The 24074-nt window shown below is 44.9% G+C and overlaps 4 protein-coding genes across 4 annotated transcripts; 2 read left to right on the top strand and 2 right to left on the bottom strand.

Annotated features, from left to right (window-relative positions):
* Positions 1 to 2100: 2100 nt before the first annotated feature.
* On the bottom strand, positions 2101 to 5167 carry prd (paired). The gene is made up of 2 exons (XM_017177582.3): positions 4812 to 5167; positions 2101 to 4211 (listed from the first exon to the last, which is right to left on the bottom strand). Exons 1-2 carry the CDS (start codon positions 4876 to 4878, stop codon positions 2416 to 2418), a joined length of 1863 nt encoding a protein of 620 aa, XP_017033071.1. The 5' UTR covers positions 4879 to 5167; the 3' UTR covers positions 2101 to 2415.
* A 13181-nt stretch (positions 5168 to 18348) lies between these two features.
* On the top strand, positions 18349 to 19808 carry Pex19 (peroxin 19). Its single transcript, XM_017177473.3, has 5 exons — positions 18349 to 18502; positions 18602 to 18722; positions 18811 to 19114; positions 19179 to 19342; positions 19404 to 19808. The coding sequence occupies exons 1-5, from the start codon at positions 18454 to 18456 to the stop codon at positions 19648 to 19650; spliced, it is 885 nt and encodes a 294-aa protein (XP_017032962.1). The 5' UTR covers positions 18349 to 18453; the 3' UTR covers positions 19651 to 19808.
* A 57-nt stretch (positions 19809 to 19865) lies between these two features.
* Positions 19866 to 21136, bottom strand: LOC108082166 (probable ribosome production factor 1). The gene has a single exon (XM_017177472.2). The coding sequence runs from the start codon at positions 21052 to 21054 to the stop codon at positions 19867 to 19869; it is 1188 nt and encodes a 395-aa protein (XP_017032961.1). The 5' UTR covers positions 21055 to 21136; the 3' UTR covers position 19866.
* A 54-nt stretch (positions 21137 to 21190) lies between these two features.
* LOC108082165 (eEF1A lysine and N-terminal methyltransferase homolog) lies at positions 21191 to 23926 on the top strand. Its single transcript, XM_017177471.2, has 8 exons — positions 21191 to 21354; positions 21443 to 21565; positions 21710 to 21946; positions 22013 to 22220; positions 22285 to 22903; positions 22957 to 23149; positions 23208 to 23347; positions 23416 to 23926. The coding sequence occupies exons 1-8, from the start codon at positions 21263 to 21265 to the stop codon at positions 23823 to 23825; spliced, it is 2022 nt and encodes a 673-aa protein (XP_017032960.1). The 5' UTR covers positions 21191 to 21262; the 3' UTR covers positions 23826 to 23926.
* Positions 23927 to 24074: the final 148 nt, after the last annotated feature.

The raw sequence follows: 24074 nt of genomic DNA, 5'->3' as shown, positions 1-24074 counted from the left end.
GCAGCAAATAAAAGTTTATGGCACCATCGTAAATGGGCCGAAAACGAGTTGACCTGGAAGGAGAAATGCGGAGGACTGTGCGCCGTTTACTGCATTCTTCCTGGCAGCAAAGGATTATTTCGGAAACGAAACCTAATCCCCGCGCAGTGCGAGCGGGACGGTGACGCTACAAATCCTTTCGCAACCTTAGGCCGTCTCCTGGAACTGGGAAATTTTGATTCGCAAACTCGCAAATCCCCTGACTGTCTGGCTGCCTGGCTGGCGGGTTAGTCCACCTTGCTGTCGAGTAAATATTTTGAGGTTTTGCGCTGCTTATGTGCCAGGAACGCCTGGCTTTATTGGTTCATCATCGGATCAGCAGGTACATACAGGTCCGCCGGATCGGGATCTGCCCCAGATCGGACCGACATCATCCAGCAACAATTAATAAAAAATTAAATTAAGTTTCATCTCGAGTCGCGGCATCGTTGTAAATTACTGTTTTCCCTGCCTTTGATGTTCAACACTTTGTCAGCTCATTAATCACGGCTTTAGGGGAGGGCAGCAGCAGCAGCAGCAGCCGCAGAAGCAGAATGCCGGCCCGTCCATGATCTCTGGACAGCTCCAACTTCCAACTTCCATTATCGCCCCAGCAGCCTCGGAGTCTTGGAGGTTACATCGGCGAGCTTTTCCTCCTCTCGCTCAGCTTTGCTGGGTAATTTCTGATCGCTACCGAAAATTAATGCGTAATATTTTGGATTTAATCATTTCCCGATCTTAGCTTTCTTCTCGGCTACTGTGCCGGAGAATTTTCCCTCCCCACAGTCGCCCAGTGGGAAGCGAATTAAAATTGTAATTGGTTTATTAACCCAGTTGGCGCTATTAAATTGGCATTAGAGTTCTGCTAGATACAGCCAGAGAGGTCGGAAATAACAAGAAGTCGACAGATCAGGGCTGTAAACTGCTCTGAACAGGAGTGACAGGCAAGCATGCCATTGAAATTTAACTGTAAATGGCTTGACACAAGGATGTGATTGGATCCTGCGCCTTCGGTCTGGAGTGCTTTATTCCTGGGTTCCATTTGGGTTCTCCTTTGCTAGCTTTGAGACCTCTTTGAGCGAGTTTTCAAAAGTACATCCAGGATCGATGGAGGGAGGAGCATGAAAGAGTCCTCGGTATCGTTTATGGGGCGACATCACCATTGGCCTATCTGCCGATCGACTTGCGCACGTATCCTTGGTGCGGTGCTTTAAGTTCAGCATTTTGAAGAGACAAGAAATTCACCTGCAAGAGCCGGATTAACCTGAACTTGGTGCGAATATGATCCCTTAAATCTGAGTTAATAAAATCCCTAAATTGCATGAATTGCATATGAATCTATCTTCCATCCCTTGTATGTCTCGCCGATCGAAATCACATAGATCTAAATGGATTTTGTGCAATTTTCCTTGCTAATCTCTAGTTCTACCTGGAAAATCCTTTGCCCAATCCTAAGTCGATTGTAGAGTCAATATTTGCTTTTCCTGACTGTGGCCTGCGGAAAACAAACAACGATTTTGAGTTATTTTCTAGATTAAAATAATAGAGCCAGGGTGTGCCTAAGGCTGTCTGAGCTGTCTGCGGATTCGAGGATACCATTTTTACGTGTAATGGTTAATGGGTAATGACTTCATTAATTGCCCTGGCTCGGACACGTAGGCTGGGCTGATCCCCGGAGCCGATGAGAGGTGTGAATTTGAGGTAAGTCCGAACGAGGGCAATTACTCCCTTCGATGGAATCGAAATGGGCAATTAACACCTTGGTTGGAGCTGTATATCTTTATATTGAGGGATCTGATAGGTCATTTTTTCCATGGTACTTTGGGAGTTTTCTCCTTTTCCGGAAACTGCCCTTGCGACCCGGCCGTTGTCACAGCTTGAGCAGGAGTTCCGAGAGCAGTCGCCTCGCAACTGTCCTGTCCCCTGTGGCGACTGTTGACTGATCTCCAGTCGGGTCCGTGGAAAGCGCGGCTACTTAAAGGCTCTAATGGCCCCGAGGATTTCCCATTTCTCCCGCTGCGAACAGAAGCGTGTCAAGGCTGCTCTCAATGGCCAGGACTGTGCGAGTAAGAGATCTTCGAATACGGGATAAATTAGCATGGATATATTTATTTTCAAGGCACTTGCTACTTAGGCTATGCATCTTAGGGCTTCTACGGCTTAGTTGGTACTAGGTATTAGCTAGGCTTAGGTCTATGAATTGGAACTATTTGGGGGGCGAGTGTGATAGAGGTTTTCCCATATGGAAAACGTCTGTACTGCCCTGCTGTCTCCCCTTCCTGCTATGTACATCTTTGGCGGCGTGTCTGGTACCCGGCACCTGGCACCTGGCACCTGCTCCTATTCCTGCTCCTGGCGGAGTAGGCGGAGGCGGAGACGGAGACGAAGGATCCCCTCTCAGTACCAGGAGTGATGATAGAACGGCTGTGGCGGCATCGTTGTGTAGTTGACCTTCGAGGGCGACGAGAAGGCGGCGGCATTGAAGTTCTGCGGCATGAAGTTCTGCGGCGGATAGTGGGGGTGACCGCCGGCGTATTGCGCATGTGGATGCGGATGGGCATGGGGGTGTCCGTGATGGGGATGCCCGTGATGTGGGTGCGAGTGGGCATGCCCGGGCGTCGAGGAATAGGCAGCATACTGCGACGTGTGCTGGTACGGGTGGAACATCTGGTGGCCGGCCACCTCCAGAGCCTGACTCGTCGAGCTGGTGGAGTTCAGCGAATCCTCCGGCGAGAGCGGTGCATTGGGGCGCAGCGTCTGCATCGAGCTCCATCCACCGTATAGCTGGGATTGGCTGGCTGCCGCCACGAGATCAGCGGTCTCCACTTTCAGAGCGGATGACAACTCCTCGCTTCCAGCACTGGCATTGGCCAGCGATTGCGAGGGATCGGCTCCGGAACTGCCTCCACTGGAGGTCACTCCCGCGCCACCACCCACAGCCGAGAGGCTGTTGGGTGTGGGCGGCAGCTGGCCAAACCCGGAGGACACCGACTCGTTGGGGCTCTCGTTGCGCGGCATGTGGGGCTGGTGGGTCTCGGTTTCAGTGCCGTAGACGGATCCCAACTGGGTCTCGTAGCTGGACACGATGATGTTCTCCGTGGGCGTGGTGTGGCCGGTTCCGTCCGGCATTATGTAGTTGGCAGTGCTTCCGGCGCCGTTGGGGTTGTAGAACTGATGGTGGTGTGGCGGCGTGGAGGTGAGTCCTGGCGAGAGATTGCTACTGGCCGCGGGGGCTGCGGTGGCAGCGGAAATGGTCACGTTGGCGGCGCTGCCATAGAAATCGTACTGCTGCTGGTAGACAGTGGCGGGGTCCAGGGATCCCGGCATCATGGCCAGCGGGGCCATGCTGGACACACTAGAGACCACGCTCGGCAAGGAGGAAGCAGTGGGCACATGGCTGACGGAGGAGACTACGCCAGCAGGCACGGCGGATACGGAGGTGTGCTGTTTGCGGAGACGAGCCCGTCGGTTGCTGAACCACACCTGGATGCGGGCTTCCGTGAGATTGGTGCGCTGTGCCAGCTCCTCCCTGGTATAGATATCTGGATACTGGGTCCGTTCGAAGGCGCGCTCCAGCTCGTCCAGTTGCGAGGCGGAGAAGGTGGTACGGCAGCGGCGTTGCTTGCGCTTCAGGGCAATGCCTGGCTCGCTCTCGCAGTCGGAGATGTCCTCATCGGAGGGCTTGCTGTTGTTGTGATGGCCGCCGGACACGTCCGAGCCGCAGGAGCTGGTCGAGGCCTTGGCCATGCCGCCGCTGGGCGAACCCGAGGCGGAGGACAACTCGTTGTCCAGTGGAGCATCGCGGCCACGCACCAGGCGTGAAATAGCAGAGACCGAGGGGGCAGTGCTTCTGTCGCAGACACCCTCGCGGATGAGCTTCTCTCGGATCTCCCAGGAGAACATGCCCGGATTGCTGCGCTTGTAGTCCTCGATCCGGTTCTCGATCTCGGGCGTGGCAATTCTTGGCTTGGAGCCACCAATCACTCCCGGCCTAATGGAGCCGGTTTCCTGGTAGCGATTCAGGATCTTGGAGACGCAGCCGTGGGAGACGCGCAGCTGGCGGGAAATTACGCATGGTCGGATGCCATCGGCGGCCATCTCGACGATCTTCAGGCGGATGTTGTTGGGCAAAGGACGGCCGTTGATGAAGACTCCACCAAGTTGATTTACACGACCCTGGCCGCTGTTTATGTCTGCGAAGGAAGAGAGAGCAGAGGAGGAAATTGTAGTGTGTGGAAGTCGAGGAGGCTTTTCCAATTTGCTAGGTAGCGTAGAGCGCGTGTCACTTGATTTACGACACCTTCGTCCGGAGTTGACTTCCCGGGAAGAGGGCAACAGCTACGAGCGAAGGTAGAAGGTCAGAGGCGCGCGACTCTCCCGCCGAGCAGCTAATGGCCATTAGAGAGTCGCCGACGGCCTTGGACTTGGTTGAGATCTTTCAGAGGGATAGGGATCTGTGATTTCGTAGAGAAAGATAGAGATAGGGGAGGTCTAAGGTTTTCGAGAGACTGGAGGACAAAGGGAGGACTGTTCCCGGAAAGATCTTCCTACTAGTTTAATCAGAAGGAAGAGTTTTGATATTGCACAGATTTTATAATGATTTTAAAAGAGAATCAAACTTTATGAGAAATTAAACTTGAGAGAAGAGTTACACGTGAATTTATTAGAAAGCTTTAAGGTTCCCAAAAACCTAAAGATTTAAGGAACTCTTCCTTAAATATCCAGTTCTGATGGACTCTTCTATCTAGACATATCCCAGGAACACCTGGGATATTTACAGTTAACTAACTCACCTTGCATGGTAGAATATCCATTGAAGAAGGGTCTGTGCATGGCGGCAGCAAAGGCGGTTACGGTCATAGTTTCTGGAGCTCCAAGGTCCACAAGGTTGTCCCGGCTGAAAACCGGCGGCGACACAATCTATGCGTTCTCTTATTAACTATTTTTTGGTAGTGTCACTTGGTATCACTTTAAAATAAGATAGTTTCGTGGCGACACTCTAGCGAAGTCATTAATTAACCGATTTGCAACAGTTTTTCGAAATCTCTTTATGGATTTATGTTGGTGTTAAAAGCAAAGGCGAGGACGAGGACGAGATGCGGTGTGGCTCGTTGCGCAGTCTGTGCCTGACTGACTTCTCTCGCCGAACGTCGGCCAAGATCGTTGCCTTTCTGTGAAGCCGCTACCCAGACATCGGCCATGTCCCACTGCCACTTGGCAGGTAACCACTACGCGGACCAATCGCAGAGCCCTCTGTTAATGTCTCTCACTCGCACTTGCTTTGAGATCTTTTGGGACACAGAGCAACCGTCTCACTCAGCACCGGGGGGCGTCTCAGCTCGAACAGCGCTGTGGGAAGAGGGAGAACTTTGGATGGGGGACTTGTGAAGCAGGGAACTGAGAGCTAGAGAGTAATCCCAAATGGCTCCTTGACATGTTTACTGGGCTTACTTTCAGCCTGTAAAGGTTGATTTTATGGAGGTTCCACTTACTTCCGGAAAATTGTAGTCATATTAAGTGGAGATTTTACACCTTACAAGCGTAATATATCCTTTATTGATACCTCGTTAGGAGGCTCTTAATCCCTTTATAAGATATACCGATACAATTAGATATTCCTCAGGGTTCCACTTCCGGAAATCAAATTCGATATTCACTGGAACCCATAATGCAATCGAGTACGCATTTAACACTCTTTACAAGCGTAATATATCCTTTATTGATACCTCATTATAGATTTTGGTGTATAAAGGCATGAGTGCAGTGAGTTTTCTGGCAGTTATAAGGTTGTAAACGAAACTGTTCAAGTAATTTCAGGACATCCGCAGGATTTATTAATTAAATATATAACATATATAATATAACAAAAACTCTGGAGGTCGAAACTGGAGATCACTATTAATGTGCACGAGGATAGAAGATTTTGAGAACTCTAATTAACGCTGCATAACTGATAAAGATCAAAATTCTGGGGCTAGAGCTATATCCTCACCGTAACCATATCCTTGTCACGCTTTTGAAACCATTATGCCCCGGTGCTCAGGGTGATGGCATCGTTGCGTTGTTACCTATTCTGTGGACTCCGCGTGAGTTTGATTAATTGTGAAATTTCACGCAACAGAGACCCTCAAAAAGAAGTTAAGTAAAACCGCTGGAAAAGAAAGCGCTGAGCGGGAGAACTCCGAAACCTGGAAACCATCGCCAAACAACAATGGAAAGCGCCAAGTGTTGGGGGGAGAATTAATGATGAAAAGCCGATGGAAACGCCAGCGAGGAAATCGGTCCAGGGAGCTACGTGACGAATGAAGACTTAGATCGATGTCCAGTTCCTGATCAAGGACAACGGAGGCCGCAAGTCAACAAAGGTTGGGTGTCTACTGGTCGGTGCGGCAGCCCGTTGGGAATTTGGTTAAGCAAACCCAACGGGAGGAGATCCGAGTACCCAGTGAGGAGTCCGGACATTTTGCGCCTAGCAGGATAGCAAAATCCCTGGCGACCTTGAGTTGCTGGTGGTGACCTTGATCGAAACACGAACGTGTTTCAATTGGGGGAGTCTCAACTGAGGAGGCGCCGCAATCTCCGCTTGATTGGCGATTCGATGCAATCCTCGTTGATTTCACAATTTAGGGAAACAATGAGCGCTGAAAAGGCAACTCATATAACGCTAATTTCGCGCTATCAACGCCTGCAAATGTCCTGCAACAGGATCGGGACTGGGAAAGGCGAAGGGACCTGGCCGAGAGATGCAGGAAACAGTAGGAGGCAGCGAAACCATAAACGCTGCGAGCCAACTTCGATCGCATTTCCTCGAATTGGCCAGCGGGAAAATGAAGACATATCCGTGCCATGAATAAGGATGCTAAGAGACTTTTTATGATGCCACCCAGGGTGCTATGAATGAAAATCATCCTCGTGATCGTCAACTTTCGCCAGCGGATCCTTCGTACCTGCGCGAGTAAGTAAAATGCTTAGACTAGGGATCCTTAACCAGGATGTGGAGGGTCGGCTTTGAAGGCTCGTGCGATCGCAACAAATAACACCATAATCTATCATTTACATTGTTTGAATTGAACAGATCACATTTTCATATCCTGAATTTATATTTTCAGATAAATAAAGTAATTATTTTCACTAATATTATTCTAAATATATCTATATATTATCAGGACATGCTGAACAATATATACTGTACAATATTTAAGATATATAATCAATTCGCTGCAGTAATGCAGCTTTATGAGATTAGTTCTGCTTTACATTTGCATTTTAAATTAAATCCCACTTAAATATTTTATTTTCTTCCACTTCCAAGGAAGGATTATATATTATACTACATTTTTTCGAGGACTACCCACACATAAAAGATATTTTTTAGTATAAAACTACCTCCCTCTGTCTACTGAGTATGCCCAAGTCGATCATTCTCGCCTCCTCGATTTCAACTCCACTTTTTTCGAACCTTTCTCCTCTCGATTTCCGCTGCTGTTGTGTGTTTGGCAATCGATTCGCTTTGGCCGGACGTAATGCGGTCTGTTGTCACACATTGGAACGGCCTTGATTGTTTCACGTTCCCTGCGCCTAATGTCTTTATCAGGGTTGCCTTCTTTTCCTTCGAGTTGGATGCTGTGCAGCCAATTTCCATGCTCAGAGACCACAGAAGGCCCTTCTTCCCACAGCACTCTCCGCGGGATGCTTAGATAATGTACTATTTAGAGCCATGATTTCTAGAAATTAGGATATTCGGACCGGAATATATTAACGTACCATGACATGCCATCACCAAGAGCATCATATATAATCCTTAGTTACTGTTTTCTGTATTCAAATAGACCTCATTGTAGTCTTTGTTTTTTGGAAAGTTTTTGAGTATTTCGTAGTTTTGCTCTGGGGTTTACCCTATTTAACAGTTGATCTTTGAGTTAAAGATGTTTCTTTTGGATTCTTTAAAAGAATTTTCTACTGTTTTAGCTCGCTTTAAATATCTATCTCTTGGGAATCCAGATTAACGAACTCTTTTCTAGCTCAAGGCCCAAAAGCCACTCTTGATCCTCGCGCATTCCGCGCTGATCCTCAAATATTTCCACTCCACCCGACAGACTGCCGGTCGGAGATTGACTTTTCGCTTAATCCACAGTAAGTTTTAGTAAATACGAATAGTCCCTGTTTCCGAACAGTAAGGGGGCTGCCCTGGCTGGTCATCCCTTCGAATCGGAGGAGATATTTCTCCGGAGCGATTGTAAAACGAAATCCCCGCTAAAGCATGCAAACAAATAGCGGCAAAGTGCGAGATTAGAGGGAAAGTCGCACCAGCTTAGGCCCAGGATGCGAGCCTGGATCCCGAAGATCCCGCTGATCGCCAGTTGACTTTTTCAAATATTTTGGAAAAGTTCTCGAGTGTTGATCGCACGATTATAGCGGATAATCGCATTACAGTCCGACGTTTTATTGATCAACATTTGTAAACGATTGGCCATGGCCGTTTCTGGGTGGGACGCGTTAAAGCCGGCGAACCGAGGAATCCCAGGTAAAGAAAAGGATTCTGAATGCCAAAAATGCTGCGGCTTAACGCAGCCCACGCCCACACGAACGAAGGGCGGGGAGCCGAGGGCCTTTCCCGTTGCCCCGATCTCTCTCCGATTTTCCGATTTCCCGACGCGATCAGCAGCACGGCGAATGCGATTAACCCTTGCTCTCGGTAGCAGTTTAGCTGGGCTAATTGAAGGCATTAGTTGTTTGTGGGTCGCGAGGTGGCTTCCGCGGAACTGCTTTGTCTGCAAATTAGCAACTCTCATGTGGCTCGATCGGATCGGAGGCGACTTCTGACCTCGCCCCTGTCCACAATCCGATGGTTTTGGCACCCCGACCGCACCTATGCATTCGCCATGCGCTGTGGGAAGGGCACTTCATGTGCAAAAGTCAGAGTAGGATTCCCTCATTTGAATGCTTGATTTTTAAACAAACAAAAAAGTATGCAAATTATTCAGCATCTTAAATAATCCTTGCAGAGAACAATAATATTCGTCGGAAAAGGTCAGAGAAAAGGAAGTGCAACTTGTTTCCTCTACAACTTTGACGTCGCTTCGTCTGGTGGATATTCCGTAGGTCATTTAATATAGTAAATATCTGCAGGGCAGAAGGAAGCCTTGCCCAGGGGCTAAAGGGGAGCCCCTGCCACATACACCCACTTTCGAGAAACTCATTAGCCTGAGGCACAACAAAGCGCTTCCAAAACACAAAACACAACACAACAATCCAAACCAATCGACTGCTAAACGCTGGCGGCACACATCTGAGGCGGTGGCCAACAAATTGATCATTAAACAGAAGGCGCAAAGGTAGGCGCAACCCATCGTTGTCCAACAGCAGATCAGCATCAGGTCGAGATCAAACACCTGGGCCTCTATATCTGGGCCTGGGCCTCAACCTGCCGAAGAAAGTGACGAGGCCGCGACGTCAACAAGATTAATTTGTTTTCCTGCCGGGCCAGAGTGGAGTGGTTCCATCTCCAACTCCATCTCCATGGCCGTGCCCACAGCCACATTTCCCATCACAAACAACAACCTGTTGTCCGGTTCTTCGATCTGTAATTGCTCTGCTTTGTAGCATCGATCCGGGGATCGGGATCGAAACCCTATATGGCATCATTAGTTACCAGTGGAGTAGAGGCCATGAAGTAGGTGGCGTTTTTCTCACATCTCGCGGGATTGGATTCTGTGTTTGGGGCCATCTTCGGCTGCGTTTGTCCATTATCCACGCTTCGCATCGGATATATGCGAATTTAAATAAAATTATTCAATTGTTTCATTAATCACTGGTCCCGTCCTGCGTTTTTCCTGATGTGTTTCTTTAAAAAAATGCATTGCAAATGGAAAATGATTTCCAGAGCCTGTGATTATTTATACATTAGTATCAGAAGAGGAAGGGAAAATTATGGGAATCTGAAGAGATGACTTTTAAGCTCTAAATATACAAAGTATTTGTTAATTTAACAAGAAAGAAAGCTAACTTTGGCCAGCCAAATTTGTATACCCTTGCAGGTAACAATTAAAATATATCATAACTAAGCCAAAAATGCATTAATTTCGATTCGGAAAGCAGTTTTGTTTTAGTTTTTATTAATTAAAAACAACTGCATACCAAATTTAAAATTTTAAGAAATCAAAATGTTTGGCCATTTTTGCTGATTTTAATGATGTAACCCCTTATCAAATTTCGCAAAAATGGCCAAAAAATCGATTTCTTCCGGACATGTCTAGAAAGATTTGCCTGTTAATGCTGATCAAGAATATAAATGGTTTATGGGGTCGGAAATGATTCCTTGACTTAGATAAATATTATTTTGTATTATAAAATCTGAGTTTTTATATTAAAAAACTTATTGATTTTTTTTAAATTAAAAATATCATAACTCGGCAAAAAGAGCATTAATTTTAAATCGGAAAACTGTTCCGTGCAAGATTTTCTACAGTTATTAAATCTGCATACTTCATTTAAAAATTTTTAAACTTCAATTTTTTATCAAAATAAAAATTTTTAATGATGTAACCCCTTATAAAATTTTGCAAAAATGGCCAAAAAATCGATTTCTTCCGGACATGTCTAGAAAGATTTGCCTGTTAATGCTGATCAAGAATATATATGGTTTATGGGGTCGGAAATGATTCCTTGACTTAGAAAAATATTATTTTGTATTATAAAATCTGAGTTTTTATATTAAAAAACATATTGATTTTTTTTAAATTAAAAATATCATAACTCGGCAAAAAGAGCATTAATTTTAAATCGGAAAACTGTTCCGTGCAAGATTTTCTACAGTTAATAAATCTGCATACTTCATTTAAAAATTTTTAAACTTCAATTTTTTATCAAAATAAAAATTTTTAATGATGTAACCCCTTATAAAATTTTGCAAAAATGGCCAAAAAATCGATTTCTTCCTGACATATCTAGAAAGATTCCCCTGTTGATGCTGATCAAGAATATATATGGTTTATAGGGTCGGAAACGACTCCTTCACTGCGTTGCAAACTTCTCACTGAAATTATAATACCCTGCAAGGGTATAAAAAGATTAGAATAAATGAATGCTAGTTTTATGAACAATTTGAGATTTGATAAATCAAATCAATATTTTACTTTTTTTTATGTTTATTGTATGACTTTGGTCTCAGAGATGGTCAATCTTCCTTAAATGCCTTGATAAATATTCATTCCCGAAATATATCAAAACTTCTTTTAACCCTTGTTAAATAATACTGCCCTTTAGGGGTTTAATTAGATGCAATTCCTCAACCACTTGAATGGCAAGTCTTCCAAAACATGGATCGAAAACATAAAAAATATACATTTATGTGCAGCGGCTGCCGATAAAAAGGCAAGCATGGCGAATTGGGAGGCTGCAACCGAAACGCACACTTAATTTCCGCTTAATCAAACAGAACAGCGACCAGGGGCAGTCGCATCTACCCACATCATCTGGAGCAGCAGACGACCCTACTCCTCCTCCCACCTCTCCTTCTCCTGGGATCCATCCGCTCTTCTGTTAACCTCCCTTGGAAGAAACGCACGACAGACGCAAGGGCTCATTTGCATGGGCACTTTGATGGAGAGCGATGGGTGTCAGAGCGTGAAGAGCTCGCCCCATTGCGCAATGGTGGATGGAAGTGGGTGTCTTGGAAAGCTGCTACCAGTTGTCTTCGTTCAAAGGAAAATTGGGAGTTTTCCAGGAAAAAGTGCCAGCCTTGTAATCGCAATTAACATGGCCCAAAAATCAAACGAAAGCGGTTATCAAGTCGCGATCCTCGCCGGACAAAAAACAAGGTATAATAAAAATAGAAATTGATGTAAATAAATTACACAAGACTTTTTCATTCACTAAGCAATTTGGTAAATATTTAAAGAGAAAGTAATACAGATTAATAATAATGATTTCGGGTTTTTCTTTGTCAGAACCTTGTCTATAAATAAATTCCTTTAATAAAGTTATAATATATTGTCAAAAAACTCAAACAAAAAAGGGTTTTTAACTTTAGGATAATGTAAATGTAGTTTTATATAATTTTTTTGAATTAATTAAAACCTACTAAAATCATTTGCCTTGGCAGTCACACGCCATAACCTGGCACCTAAATAGTGAGCTCATATAAAACCGCAATTATTGCCATTACTGAACAATCGCGGAATCCATTATGCCCTGATCAGTGGATCGTAAAATCGCGCCTCCTTCGCTGGAAGGATGCTGAAGAGTCGAAAAAATAAAAACGCTGCGATCAGCGACCGTGAAATCACAGCCAATAAATGTATGTACAATATATGGAAAGGTTGTATATCCTCGCAAAGTTCCCGAAAAAAAAATGTGTGTGTGTGCTGGCTAGGAAGTAAAATGCGAAAGAGGATCCGGATCCTGATGTCTGTTTTATGACGGTTCGAATCTGGGGTTCCGTTGCTTGGACTCTTCTGCGGAATCATAGCGTGCGTGTTCTGGTGGTTCAGGTAAGACCCATAAGTCCAGCGACCGATTATATCCGAATAAACAACTTTTATGGCAATTCGTTTGTTTAGCTAAAAATTATGTCAAAAAAGAGCGAGTTTCGTTTTATTGGGAACGGGTGTGAGTGGTATTGTTTTGGCCAGCGAAGGGGTTTTTACGTTTTCGACTTTTGTTTTGACTTCTTGACGGTTGTCTTGACTTTTCGAACTGCTTAGATTCTGGGAAAGTCAAATTTGAGCGACATTTTCAATTGTATTGGGTTTGGGATAGTAGGTTACTCCCTTGGCTCGTAGAAAACGGTTTGTTTGGCTTTAAAAAGGTAGATTTTTCTGGTTACAAATGAAATAAAGTTAAAGGTTAAAAGAAGAGAAAAATGGAAAATATGTAGGAATATTCTTAAGGTCAGAGAATGCAAATATGTAAAAAAAAATAGGGCAAGTCATAAAAAAGTGAAATTTCCTTTTCCAGCCGGTTGACCCTCCCTAAGCCTCAAATAAAACACCAAATTATGCATTATTTCAGACGAAGCTCCGCCCTCGCTGTATACTGTGTTCAGGGAAATCCGAATCCGAGAAAACTCCGCCCCAAGTGGAGGGAGAAACACACAAATTTACCACAATACTGCGCTGCCCTGCGTGGGCGTACCAAATCGCAGATTCGTCTTGCTCTTCTGGTAAACCGTGCGGTTAAAGTTGAAAAACAGCCAGCCCAGCCAATTTACCATATGAGAGGAATCGAAAAAGCAAGCGGGGTTCCTCTTTTTCCCGATGACCTTCGGGCGGGAGTGGACTCCCTACTGCAAAATCCATATGCCCTGTCCACGGTGGGTGTGACGTCCTGGTTTCGGAATTGGTCGCGCATCATAGTCGCCGTTAAAGAATGACCTTGGCGGATTTGCGACCCCTCAACGCTCAGCACTCAGCACTCCGCTATGTGCGGTTTGGTTTCTGGTCGCAGTTTGGTCGCCGATCTTCGTCCATGCACAGCAAGGTGCATGGCCCGGAGAGTTGCTGTGTGTTGTGTGTGGTGTTTCGCAGAACAACCGTAAATATTTTGGGTGATTATTTTAGATAATCTTTGACTAATGTCCTTGGATTGTCTCATTTTGTTTGCGAAAAGAGGGATGTATAAGCGGTTGTTGCTAAGTTGGGATATACTAGTCGGTACTTAGGGTACACATTTTATGAAAATCGGCCAACTGTATCATATAGCTGCCATAGAAGCGATCGGTAAATGTATAGACATTTAATTCGGAAAGCTGTTCTAAGTAAGTTTTTCTAAGCTTAACAAAACTGCTCACTCAGTTTTATTGAAATACTTACCTGTCATTTTTATATAATTTTTTTTACACAAAAAGGAGCAAAAAGCTAATTTTCAAAGATTCATAACTAAGCCAAAAATGCGAAATTCAATTCGGAAAGCTGTTCTGAATTGGGATTTCTACGCTTAACAAAACTGCTTACTCAGTTTTTCGTAAAAACTTATCTATAATTTAATTTAATTTTACATAGCTTTATTTCTTATATTTACAGCACTCCAATAGCGAAAACGAGAGCGTGCGCAGGGATCTGGGAAGCACAAGTTCATCAAGTTCATTGTAATTGTTGATTGATGATCACCTGATCGGCAGAGGTGAAGCTGGAGGAGCGAGCAGCTGGGATGACAGATCTCAACCCGATGGCAGTGGAGGACGGTGATCGGATCTTGGCTCCGGGCTAGTTAAAACCCTGCAGCAGGCGTAAATAATTAAAATATTTATAAATGCAATTTAAATACGTAAATGTAATTGATGGAACACACAAATATGAATCAATAAAAGATGGTGAAATCAATGTGCAATTTTTTTGTGAAGGCGGCATTTATTTGGGATCGTTTGGGGAAAAATCTAATTATTTTGAAAGCAAAATCTAAATTTGTAAATTTGTTTTCTGAATTTTAAACATTTTTTCAGATGTTTTACAATTCTTCTAAATTTTTAAAAAATTGTTCTAAATTTTTAAAATTTTTCTGAATTAAATAATTTTTTTTTTAATTTTTAACATTTTTTAGATTTTTTATATTTATTATTTATATTTGTTTTTTAGAATTAAACAAATTTTTATTTAATATTTTAACTGCCAAATTTGAATTTGAATTTAACTGCCAAATTTGAATTTGAATTTAACGACGATCAGTTTCAGTGTGCCCAGGTGCAGTTGTAAAATAACACCTAAATTTGGATTCAAAAGGTTTGAGTCTCCGCTAACTTGCGCCGGCTCCTAAATGGTTTGGAACTTGGACTTTTTATAACAGTTTATACCAGTTTTCAGTTGCTTGCTGCTGATTTCTGTTCGCCTGTTACCCCAGTTTGGGAAACGGGCAATTTGCATGGAAATGTTCGGAAATTTGGATGGGCTGCTGTAGGGATGTTGTTGTAAAAAGGTTGTTGTTGCCATAAGCTGTAGTTGTCGGCAACATATAGGTATAAATATAACAGTTTATACCAATGATTATTTTTGCCCAAATGTTTTTATAACAGTTTATACCAGTTTTCAGTTGCTTGCTGTTGGTTTCTGTTCGCCTGTTACCTCAGATTGGAAAGCGGCCAATTTGAATGAAAAGTTTTGCTCACCTCCATCAGTGATGCTCACTTCCATCAGTGATGCTCACTTCCATCAGTGATGCTCACTTCCATCAGTGATGCTCACTTCCATCAGTGATGCTCACTTCCATCAGTGATGCTCACTTCCATCAGTGATGCTCACTTCCATCAGTGATGCTCACTTCCATCAGTGATGCTCACTTCAATCAGTGATGCTCACTTCAATCAGTGATGCTCACTTCAATCAGTGATGCTCACTTCCATCAGTGATGCTCAGTTCAATCAGTGATGCTCACTTCAATCAGTGATGCTCACTTCCATCAGTGATATACTCATCACTGGCAACTAGTGAGATGCAATTTTCTACCAATAATGCAAAAAAATAGCTAGATGAGCATCACTGATAAACATGCGCATCACTGACATTAAGCCCGACTTTATTGACCTCCAATATTGAAATATAGCCAGATGAGCATCACTGATGCAGATGAGCATCACTCATGCAAGTGAGCAAAAATTTTCCATCCAATTTGGCCGTTGCCCAAACTGGGGTAACAGGCGAACAGAAACCAGCAGCAAGCAACTGAAAACTGGTATAAACTGTTATAAAAACATTTGGGCAAAAATAATCATTGGTATAAACTGTTTTATTTCATTTTATGCATTTATACCTATTTGTTGCCGACAACAGCTTATGGCAACAACAACCTTTTTACAACAACATCCCTACAGCAGCCCATCCAAATTTCCGAACATTTCCATGCAAATTGCCCGTTTCCCAAACTGGGGTAACAGGCGAACAGAAATCAGCAGCAAGCAACTGAAAACTGGTATAAACTGTTATAAAAAGTCCATGTTCCAAACCATTTAGGAGCAGGTGCAAGTTAGCGGAGACTCAAACCTTTTGAATCCAAATTTAGGTGTTATTTTACAACTGCACCTGGGCACACTGAAACTGATCGTCGTTAAATTCAAATTCAAATTTGCCAGTTTAATTCAAATTCAAATTTGGCAGTTAAAATATTTAAAAAAATGTAAAAAATTCTACATTTGTAGAAGAAATCGGAAGAAATCGATTTTTTGGCCATTTTTGCGAAATTCGATAAGGCAAAATGGCCAAAAATTTTGATTTCTTAAAACTTTAAATTTGGTATGCAGTTTTTTAAATGAATACAATGTTATGACCCTAAAAAGGTCCTGCGTGTGCAGCCATCGGCTTGGGCCATGCCTCGGCTAGCTCCCCCTCAGGCATGGGTTCTTGGCCCGGCCCACTTACACACGTAACAGATAAATTTTTCTTTTTTTTTTTTTTTTTTAACATCCCGCCATAGACGAGACGTTACACAGCACTAATACTTGCACAACTTCGAACTGAACGAAACATTCACCTAAACGACACATACATACTCAGAAACGATCAGTCATCTGGGAGACTCCTGGATGTCCTTTGGAGCTCCCCTGCCTTTCCCTCCCATCCTTTGCAGGCTGCTGGCAGGAACTGTTTATGCAGCTGCCCCTATTTCAAAATTAACGCACCTTCAATCACCTCACGCCATAGTTCTCTTCCTCCTCCCCAAAAAGAAAAAGGACTACCTTATGCTCCTTTTACCCATAAATTTTAATAAAAATCATAACTTTTTTCAGAATTACAAGTGTTGGTTTTTATATGTATGTTGCCCTTGTCTAACTCTTCTTTTTGTTTTTCCAAAATTTAAACAATCACAAGTAACCATATACTGCAACAAGCGAATTCCTTGGCCTACCCGTTTGAGCGCTCAAAAAGGGGGGTGAAGAATATTCCGAAAGCGAAGTCGATACTCGAACCAAGAAATCAACACAAAAACAAAAGCTAGGCAAACACAAATAAAATTATCAATAATAAATAACGAAAATGAATACATATAAATAAATAGATAAATAAATAAATAATTAAAAAAAAAATAATAACAATAAATAAACAAATAATGGGATTATTCTGAATAACTAAATAAATATATAAAACAATGCCATAAATAATTAAAAAAAAAACTAAACGACCACTAACTCTAAACAAAAAAAAACTCTTATTGAAGCCTTGGGGTGGCTCCCGTTGCCGCCCCTTTGTAGGCGTGTCGGTCCTCAAGTAGGCGGTACTGTGCCGGCGAGGTTACGACCACAGTCGCGGGACAAAATATGGGCACACGTGCTGTTTGGATGGCCAGCCAAGACCAACGGGACCAATACGGAAACTCGACCATTTAGCTCAGTCCAAAAAAAATATATCCTGCGGCGCCAAAAAATTTGTGCGGACATAAAACAATTGCCGCGCCGGCACCAAAACTTATACGGCCACAAAAGAAGGTATTGTACGCCAATAAAAACAAAAAAATAGGCGGAAGAAAAAAAATTTCGCCAGGCCCGGATCCTGGCCTGGCGTTCCTCCTTTGGAACCTGGTCCTGGTCGGCTTCTATATTTAAGAACACAATATTTATATTCTCCTATCTGCCTGCCTGGTCCCTGACCACTCACCTCTATGGTTCGCCGATCCAGCTTCCCAGGTCCTTATCTTCTTGCTGTCTCACATTTTGCCTTTTCTTTTTGCTATCTTCACTTCATTTTCTTAAAACAATATTTTGGCGGTCGATTATATATTAATTTTCGGTTTTACACACCAACCCGACGGGCAGCCGTCGTCGCACCACGGTCTCGCGCTCGAAGTTTCCGTTTCGCTCAAACCTAACGGAGGCAGTGAAGATCAAAACCCACGCCATTCGAACTCCGTTAGGTTTTCTATTCCTCTTTATCGGGTTAATAACCCCTTTTCGACTCTGGCCAAGTTGGCAGCCCTACAACCTGTGCTGCCCATGCCCAACCTATCGATATTCGATACGGCGGACACAACAACAAACTAACACAAAACTGCTTTCCGAATCGAAATTAATGCATTTTTGGCTTAGTTATGATATATTTTAATTGTTACCTGGAAGGATATACAAACTTTGGCTGGCCAAAGTTAGCTCTCTTTCTAGTTTGTTAATTATTTTTTTGCAATTTTTATGAAATATAAAATTAAAATAAAATGGCTAAAGATTTTTATCTGCCAGACAAGGTTAAATCGACTCGCCTAACAATTTATTCTAAAACCGAGCCTCCTTACAATATCTCCTGGTTCATAAGAAAGAGCACTTCATAAATCAATTCAAATGTTGTCCCAAAAGTTCGTCCCAACCGTGCAATATGGCTCAATGTGACCAGTTACCGCAGAGGGAGTAGCTCCGCTAATCGATGAATACATGGAAGATATCGATAGAAACATCGTTGCTTCCACATCTCTAGCCTTCACCTGAAATAACCAACCTGCAGTCAATTTAATTAAAATTACACAATGTCCGAGGAAAAGAAAAGCGGAGATGAATTAAACGACCTGCTGGACAGTGAGTACTGGCCACGCGCCGCATTGGCGGTAATTTGCCGAAACCCATTATATAACGCCCCCTTTGCCTCGCAAACCTTGCGATTGTGAATCTTTACAGGTGCTCTGCAGGACTTCGACAAGAGCGGCAGTGGGGGCGACAAGGAAGAGAAGGCCAAGGCCGCGGATGGAGCAGCCACTGAGGGAGCCGAGGGCTCTGACGACCCTGATGCGTTTTTCATGTGAGTCACGCGGATTGCCTCATCTCGAAAGCCCAGTAATGTGTGCCATCAATTGAACTTTGTATTCTCACCTTTCGCCGCATTACAGTGAGCAGGCCAAGGTGTTGGCCGATCGAATGAACACACTTTTCGGTGGCCCTAACACACCTACCGGCGATATTCCACCGCTTCCGCAAGACCCTGACCAGATCATGGCCGGGTTCAAGAAGATGGCCGAGGCAGCGGCCCTCACGTTGAGCGGCGAAAACTCGGCCACCGACGAGGACGTGTCCAAGTATTCCGACAGCATTTCGCAGGCCCTGAAGGGTCTGCAGGAGGGATCAGAAAACCTGAGCGCGCCCGCATCCGAGAACGACATTGCCAGCATGTTTGGCTCCCTGAACCTCGACGGCGTACGTTAACTAGCTTAATGCTTCTCCTGAGCCGCCAAGTAATCATTAAACTTATTCTTAACAGTCCGGCGAGGCCGATGGCAACATGTTCCTGCCCTTCATGGAGGGCATGATGCAGAGCCTGCTCTCTGCGGAGATCCTACTGCCCAGCATTCGGGAGCTGCTGGAGAAGTACCCGAAGTACCTTGAGGAGAACGACGCCAAGCTGTCGGCGGAGGACAAGGAGAGGTGAGCGCAGAAAAGCTATAATCCACGAATAAACACTAACTGTGAAATCCGATCTCTGCAGGTACCAGAAACAAATGGAGCTGTACAAGGTGATTGAGGGGCATTTACAGAGCGAGAAGCCTGATGATTCGGCCGCCGTGAAGCGGGAGAAGTTCCGCGTGGTGCTGGACGACATGCGAAAGCTGCAGGACTATGGACAGCCTCCGCCAGAGATTCTGGCTGAGACGGGCGGCGACCTGCCCTTCGCCGATCCCACAGCCGCTGTTGCCGGTGTCGGCGGTCCCAATCCCCAGTGCCCCACCATGTAGTCGGTGGCGGAGACCGTTCGTCTCGTGGTGTGCCAATTGGTTAACTGTTGAGTGTTGCACATTTAGGCTAAGCAATTTGTATTTTATTTAACTCCCGACGAAACAATGTGGCGGTCGCTTTTGGTTACAACTCTCCTCAAGAAAAGTCGTCAATTGTATTATCTTTTGGTTTATTTACGTTACCATTATAACTAAATACAAAGCATGGAAATCCAGCTAAAGGAAGAAGCGTCTGCGCGACTCCATGGCATGCCGCTTGTTGCTGATGATCCAGGCGTAGTCTCCCGTCTTGCTGTCGAAGGTTCCCTCCTGCAGGGAACGCAGCTTCAGGGTGAATCGCGGTCCCAGTTCCCGCAGCTTAACGCGCTTGCCCTCCTTGGTGAACTCGTAGCGGTGGTGGCGGAAGAATATATAATCGCGCTGGTTGTGGAACGTCACGGCGCGACGGCCTCGAAACTCTGGATCGTGATGGAACAGGGCGCCCAGCATGCGGCCCACTGTCAGACCCAAACGAGTCGTAAAGTTTGTGAGAATCACCTCCGGTCGGTGCTTTGTGATCTCCTTGTGATCGCGCTTTATGTCCGATGTCAGCTTCACATTGGACAGCTTGAAGTGGGCGGTGGGACCGTTGGGCAAGTGGATGACCAGAAGGCCATTTGGTTTCCGGCGATCCTCGTTGACAATAACCACATCGGTGAACTCCTCGCGCTCAGCGCTCTTGCAAATCTTCTTAACTGACGACTTGTTCCTGATCTTGACCAGGGCGTTTGGAAAAATACGCGACAGTTCTAGGCCGAACTTGCGCGTCTTGGTCACAGGATTGTCAGCGAAGGTGATCAGCACCTTGGGCTCATAGGAGCGCTCGAAGTACGAACTGAAATCGTCCAGTTCCAGCTCCTTTTGCAGCTCTTCGTTGTCCGAGTCGTTCAGATTGGCCACCTCTGTCTGGTCCTTCTCGCGCAGGCTTTCGATCGTGTGGCCAGGATTGGCAGGAAGTCCGGCCTTGCGTCTGGCGCGGCGCTCCTGCATTTTCTTCTTATGCTTTTCCTTCTTCATCTTTTTGAAGAGCGCCATGCGCTGTTCCTTGTTTCGCATTAAGCTGAGAGGATTGAGAACTGGCAGGCGCGGCGTCTTGTCGAACTCTTCATCGTCATCCTCCTCTTCCTCGTCGTCATCATCTTCATTTTCGTCATCATCCTCATTCTGGCCCTCTTTGTCAGCGTCTGCTGCATCCTGATCCGCTTTTGGCTGTTTTTTGCTCGTGGATGGGGCTTCATCGTCGCTGCTGTCTGGTTCCTCGTCATGGAACTCCACGTCCTCGGGCCCCAACTCAGAAAAGCTGGAATCGCTGTCTGAGTCCTCTTCCACAGGCGGAGGTGCGGCCTTGCGCTTAGTTTTAACCATTTTTCTTCAGCAATTCGAGAAAAACAAAAGTAAGCGGCACGTGTTGATGTTCTTCTTCTTCCGCTGGATATGACATTCGCAGGGGAACGTGGCCATTTTGGGATATTTTGGTACTTTTTGTATAGAAGCAGAATAGCAGGCGGTCACACTGCACTTTCCGAGCGCTGCACATTTTGCCGCTTTATTGTTTATTTTTTGTTATTAAACAATGAATTTATTGCCGAAAACTCGCGAGGAATTCGCCCAGACAGACTACTGGAACGAGTTTTTCAAGAAGCGTGGAGAGAAGGCCTTCGAGTGGTAGGTATTCTAGAAATTACTTATTGGAGCGACTCTCCACAGCAAGCAACATGTGTTTTTTGCGTATTTTAAAATAATTATATTAAAGGTATGGCGAATATCTGGAGCTGTGCGATCAGATACACAAGTACATCAAGCCGGCGGACAAGATCTTGATGCTGGGATGCGGCAACTCCAAGTTGAGCATGGACATGTACGACACGGGATTTCGGTAAGGATGTGCGGTGTGAGGCAAAGGCAATCCCCCACCAAATTGTCGCGAAAAACTATTAAGTTGACGGAGGAGGATGATGTTCATCGTTCCTATAAAGTTCAAACTTATAATTGTTATTATTCACTTACATATTTATCAAAGGGACATCACAAATATCGACATCTCTCCCGTTGCTGTGAAGAAAATGTTGGACCTGAATGCCAAATCCCGACCAGATATGAAATTCCTGCAAATGGATGCCACAGCGATGACATTTGCGGACGACAGCTTCTCGGTGGCCTTGGACAAGGGTACCCTGGATGCCCTGTTTGTGGACGATGCCCAGGAAACCAAGCAGGTGGTGGAGAACTACTTCAAGGAGATCCTGAGGACCATGCGGTTCGTTTGCATGTTATTATTCTAAACTAACTGTTTAAAGTAAATGTGCCTCCTTTTTATGTTTAGAAATGGAGGTCGCTATGTGTGCATATCGCTGCTGCAGGAGCACATCCTGAACTTTCTGCTGGAGTTTATGCCCAGAAATAATTGCATGCTGCGAATCGTTCACAGCCTGGGAGTGGAGCAGGCCAACAAGGAGAAGAGTTCCGACGATGCCTTAACTATGCCAGTCTTTGTGGTTATAGCTACCAAGTTCAAAAGCCTTCCCATGCCTGTAAGTCATAATAGTTTTCTTATTAGAATTACAATAACTATACTAACAAGTGGCTGTTTTCCAGCTTCTAGAGTTTGGCTTCGGCAGCGATAAGATGCAGAGATTCAGCACATCTAAGGAGCTCATCAATGCCGTTTCCTCGGTGCAAAAGGCTGCTTTGGTGTGCAACGGATTGGCCAGATCCAACATTGCCGGACACAATGAGGTGACCATGGATCTGCATCGGCCCTCGGAACCAGCCCCTCGCTATACCATCCACATTCTGGACCAGCCGCCAGCCCGAGGTCTCGGCAAGTATGCGGCTTTCATTGTTCCCCAGGGAAGAGAGGTGGAGTGGCTATTTGCCACGCCTGCAGGGAGGAGAAAGCTTCAGGAGTCGGCCAAATTCCAGCGACTGGCTGTGGTAACCCTGCATCGCGACCAAGTCTACAGTACCCTTGATGAAGTGAAATCTGAGCTGGCCGATAGCATAAAAAACCTGTCCCCAGCTGGTCTCAGCGAACAGATTCCATACCTCTCGCTGGGCTCCGATGTGGGCAAGAGAGAGACCTTAATTTGTGGATTTTCCAAAATATCGGGAGATTTCCGCATCGAGGAAGTGGAGGCCAACGACAAAACCCTGCGACGCCTGATATTCCTCAGCAATCAGTTTGTGGTGCAGTCGGAGGCTTTGGTTAAGACGAGTATGCAGCATAGGCCTAAACTTGAACACTTTAATAATGAATTTCCTTTAAAGTAAAAATCAAGGGCAATAAGGAACGAAAGAAGATCGACTTTGGCTACTTGGCCTGCCAACACCACCTCTACATGTCCGTGGGAGTCCAATTGGCCACGACGCTGCAGAATCCCAAAAAAGATGTGCAAAAAGATGTTCTTGTCATTGGCCTGGGAGGCGGCGGCCTGTGCAGTTTTCTTCATGCCGCTTTACCGTGAGTTTTTAATGAAGTTAAGGGGTTACTTTATTAATTCAATACGTTTCCCTTGCAGTCACACTAGAATAACGGCTGTGGAAATTGATCCCATCATGTTGGAGGTGGCCGAGCAGTATTTCGAGCTGAAACAGGATAAGCGCTTCCATGTGGTCATTGACGATGGCCTGGCTTTTGTGGAGCGCTGTCGCAATGAAGGTGGGTTTTTTACTTATTTTTTACTTGAAGTTTTAAGTTTTCATAAAATTAAATGAAATGATTTCCAGATATTCACTTCGATGCCGTTCTGTTCGATGTGGACAGCAAGGATCTCAGCTTGGGCATGAGTTGTCCACCCCCCAGCTTCCTGGCCAATGAAGTCCTGCAGCACATCAAGGAGATCATCGGCCCGAAGGGTCTATTTATGCTCAATCTGGTGTGTCGCGACGAAGCCCTGCGAAGCGAAGCCATTGACAATTTGCATAAAGTTTTCCCAGCCGTTTGTACCTACAAATTAGACGAAGATATCAATGAGATTGTCTACTGCGCCAACGACGCCAAGTACAAAACTGTTGAGCATTGGAAGAAGAGTCTGGGCACCGCTGGCAGGGCTCTGAACAGTGCCGTTAGGGAGACCAAGCTGGCCAACGAGGATGCCCTCGAGGTGGCAGAGTTTCTGGGCGAGTTGAAAATATAATCATCTTATATATAGAACAATCATATAGAGAAGAGACAGGCCGTGTTTTTAAATAAATGTTAATTATATGTTTATTTATAAATAAAGACTAAACTAATTAACTAATTGTATGTAGAAATAGCTAGCAATAACAAACTAAATGTGGCAATAATTTGCAGATGTTTCGTTCACTTAAAGTACGTACATAATCGTGGGATTGGGCGAACATATATAGCAAGAATATCGAGGCCTGGAATATAACCTAGCTGG

Source organism: Drosophila kikkawai, chromosome 2L (assembly GCF_030179895.1).
Source record: "Drosophila kikkawai strain 14028-0561.14 chromosome 2L, DkikHiC1v2, whole genome shotgun sequence".
Taxonomy (NCBI): Eukaryota; Metazoa; Arthropoda; class Insecta; order Diptera; family Drosophilidae; genus Drosophila; species Drosophila kikkawai.
Note: the sequence above shows the minus strand (reverse complement) of the source record. Positions and strands in the feature narration are given on the sequence as shown.